Genomic DNA, 3,636 nt, shown 5'->3' with positions numbered 1-3,636 from the left:
CTGTAGTAATAGTAGAAGCAGTAAGGAGAATAATGACAAAGATACAAAGTGATTATAAAATATACAGCACTGAAAAAACATTTTTTTATTACAAATCTTTTACATATTTACAACATGATACAAACTGCAGCAGCCCTGGCCCAAGCAGCAGCATATTCCACAATGAGAAAAAGATTAACTCCAATAAGGAATATGTGAAAACAGTGAGTGACTGATAATTTATACATAAATTCTGAATATCCAAACACGTATAAAAAATAAAACTTATTTAAAGATAATAACCATAAACAAAATGATGATAAAAAGAACAGTAAGCTTTATAATAAGAATGATAAAATATTACCAATAAAACTACAAAAGCTAAATGGGCTCCCATGGATTGGATGATTACAAAATCTACAAAAAAAGAATCCTTGAAGTACAAAACCCAATCACACACATTAATACAATAATAATCCTTCAGCTCCAAATGTGTGCACATAATTTGATTCAACAATTAAAATTACTTACTATTTTCTTAACTAAGCTTGCCCATTCCAACTGATATACAAGATTCAAAAATTTATTCTTTCATTGACATCTGTTCAAATGTATAATAGCTATTTTTTTTCCCCCTCTTTTGTTCAAATGTATAATAGCCATTTTTTCCCCCAAAATTTTTAAGCAATTAGATTTAACAATACCCAAAAACATTCTTCATTTACTTCTCTTAATGGAATATGAATTGAACTTCCATGCTTCTGCAGACAATATCCAGGGTTTTTCATTAACAGAAACTGTAAGTGCATGGAACACATTACTTATAATGAGTAAAGAATACCCCATTTGATGTTTTCTTACAACATATTTACAAACTTGGATTCACAAAAAAACATCCCAAAGTAAAACAAAACAGAGGTTGGGCATGGGTTCACTGTGTAATTTAGAACTGTACATAATTTAATTGGCACTTTCCTTAGCACCTACTAAATCTTCAGTCAAAAAAACGTTCCACATCTGAGACAATTTTGGTTGAACAATGAAAGGTCACACCACATTTTGTTGTAATATTTTATAAAGGCACTAAATTTTTGCCTCATAGTAAACCCAAATTTTTTTATGAAACACAAAAACAATACTATTACATACTTTGTAATAGTAGGAAAAAGGGTATCAGAACTTTATAATATATTGTGTATATTTTCTTTTTTTTTCACTTAACATTCCACTATTACATATCACAATTGTGCAATGGTGTCCTGTCACCACTTAGTTTCTTATGGTTAATTCTGTTTTTAAAGTTTCTTAAGTGATTAGCTATGAATGCATATTTCTTTGTTCATTTTCCTGAGTATTTTTTACTGTAAAATGCCTAAATCATATAGCAAGTGAATATTTTTAAAATTTTTTGTCATAAAAAAATCCATAAATCTGATTTTATAAAACTTTATTTACATGAGTATTCTTATACACAAACCCAGCTGGTTTTAGAGTTCCTTCAAAAATGTTAATGAGGTTTTGTAACTTATTAAGGAGACAATTTCAATTCAGATCATCAGCTCAGTGCAGTCAGACAGGCATCCCTAACTCTCATGTTATGAATGTGAAGACTTCTATACCTGAAAGATATTTAGATATGTCCATCCCTTACAAAAGCAATGTGCTGTGGTTAGGCAGAGGATATTTTGGGTTCATTTTGGTCACCCGAAGAGGCACATAGCATTAAAGCAAATGACATACCATATTCATAATATTGGAATTTTAGCAATTTTACACAAAGGTTTAACATCCACATGTGGAAAAAATGGTTGCCATTGAAAATCTAGATGCAAACCATTACAATTTTAAATTTCAAATAGTTAATAAAGCAAATCAGTTGCCAGCTGCTGCTTTCCCTGCAACCTACATTTATCATATACCAAATCTGACATTCTTAAGAACTATGAATAAGTCTGAAGCCAAATATAATGATTGATTCCCTAAAATTCAGATTTTTTCAGGCTTTCTCCTTCTATGCTCCTCCCTTCTCAAGGAAATTGAACTAATTTAATAATTCTGTTACCCCAATCTTTTTGTATTATATGCTGAAAAAATGCAATATTTGGGGTCAATAGTCTGTTCAATGTAAATATTAGTTTAACACTGATTTTTTATTCTTCTTTCTACAACTTCAACTTGAAGGTAATGCACTGTGGACCATTTTTACTGCTTGCAGCTAAGCATTAACAAAATGGATATTCCTAATCTTCATTAAACAATTGTTAATTGAAGATTAGGAATATCCATATGCATGTATATCTTAGTGACCTCAGAATCATCCTTTTTGTTCCCAACTTCATTCTGATACAGTGCTTCTCTTGAAATCACATACAAAGCATCTTGTGATCCTACTGAGCTTAACATGACCTACACCCATCATTTCTCTTGCTATGATGCAAGGTAATCTAACTGGCCTACAGCCAACTCCTTCTTATATATTCTGAGTACAGTATATCCACACTGCTAAGATCTTGAGTAAGGGAGGGAAATATTAGCCTGAAGAGTCATGACCTTGTCACACAAGTTTCCTGTACTTGAGAGAGAAAAAGAAAATAAACAAGTTAAATCAACAGAACAAAGGAAAAAGACCACTCTGCATTAAATTTCGTTATCTAGTACAAGCCAAATAAAAGTTTTCAGTTGAGGTCTGGTCTCCAAACCCTCAAAAATGTGCCCCCATGGGATATTGAAAGCTCCTAGATGTTTAAGTTATATAACATCACAGAGAAAATAGATAAAACATGATTATGTTCTATAATAAAGTCATTTTTCTGGCATACGACCCTTACAATTTTTAAATATTCTTCAATATAATAATTTCTCAAGTGGTTAAAACAGCAAACCTGGCATTCACACTTCTATATGCTTTTCTTTTCATCTTAAATTTCTTTGAGCTTGTGAGCAGCAGTGAGCCATTTATTTTGGCACCTAACAAATAAAACTCTTAATATATATACATTGTTGCACAACAGTCTTGCTTTGATATTTTGTTTACTATCCTATTTCAGAACCTTGTGGACATCATGTAAAAAATATTTTCCTCTGTTCTATATCTACCTAATTCTTCCTCCCCTTGAATGCAAACTTTATAAACCTGTTTGTCTTTATCACATTTTCTTAGAAAAGACTAGTAAATTAAAAGTTTCCTTTGCACTTCATTATCAGTGTCAGCCACATTCACATTATCTATGGATGCCATCCATACATTAATAACTGTGACTCAAAACATGCCAAATATCCCTGAAGAATGGAAATGAGCTTTCACAGTAGACATCCACAGACACTCAAATATCCATAATGCTAGACTGATACTGAGCACATGAAACTTTACATACATTATTTTAGTCTCCCTACTTATCTGCAACACTAATAATCAATATATTAAGTGATACATAGTTATCGGAAAATTGTAAATCTCCTTCTGGAAGGTAATTGTCCATCCTTCTGTAATAATGCACTTTCAATATCTGAGATGTTCGGTAGACGATCAAGTGTTCCTAAAGCAGACACAGCCGGTTTTCCACGCAACATCTGTCCTGCTGTTCTGACTATATCATCAGCAGTCACATTTTCTGAAAAATGTACAATCAGTTTTTCTGTACTTTTTAAAATCTACAT

General features: G+C 31.7%; 1 protein-coding gene across 1 annotated transcript in view; it reads right to left on the bottom strand.

Annotated features, from left to right (window-relative positions):
* Positions 1 to 2,092: 2,092 nt before the first annotated feature.
* Positions 2,093 to 3,636, bottom strand: part of LOC119590483 (mitochondrial-processing peptidase subunit alpha-like) — a 10,562-nt gene continuing 9,018 nt past the window's right edge. The window contains 1 exon segment of the mRNA XM_037939139.1: positions 2,093 to 3,602. Coding sequence (XP_037795067.1) covers positions 3,415 to 3,602 — 188 coding nt within the window. The 3' untranslated portion in view covers positions 2,093 to 3,414.

The sequence above is a fragment of the Penaeus monodon genome, chromosome 27 (genome assembly GCF_015228065.2).
Source record: "Penaeus monodon isolate SGIC_2016 chromosome 27, NSTDA_Pmon_1, whole genome shotgun sequence".
In the NCBI taxonomy this organism is placed as follows: Eukaryota; Metazoa; Arthropoda; class Malacostraca; order Decapoda; family Penaeidae; genus Penaeus; species Penaeus monodon.
Note: the sequence above shows the minus strand (reverse complement) of the source record. Positions and strands in the feature narration are given on the sequence as shown.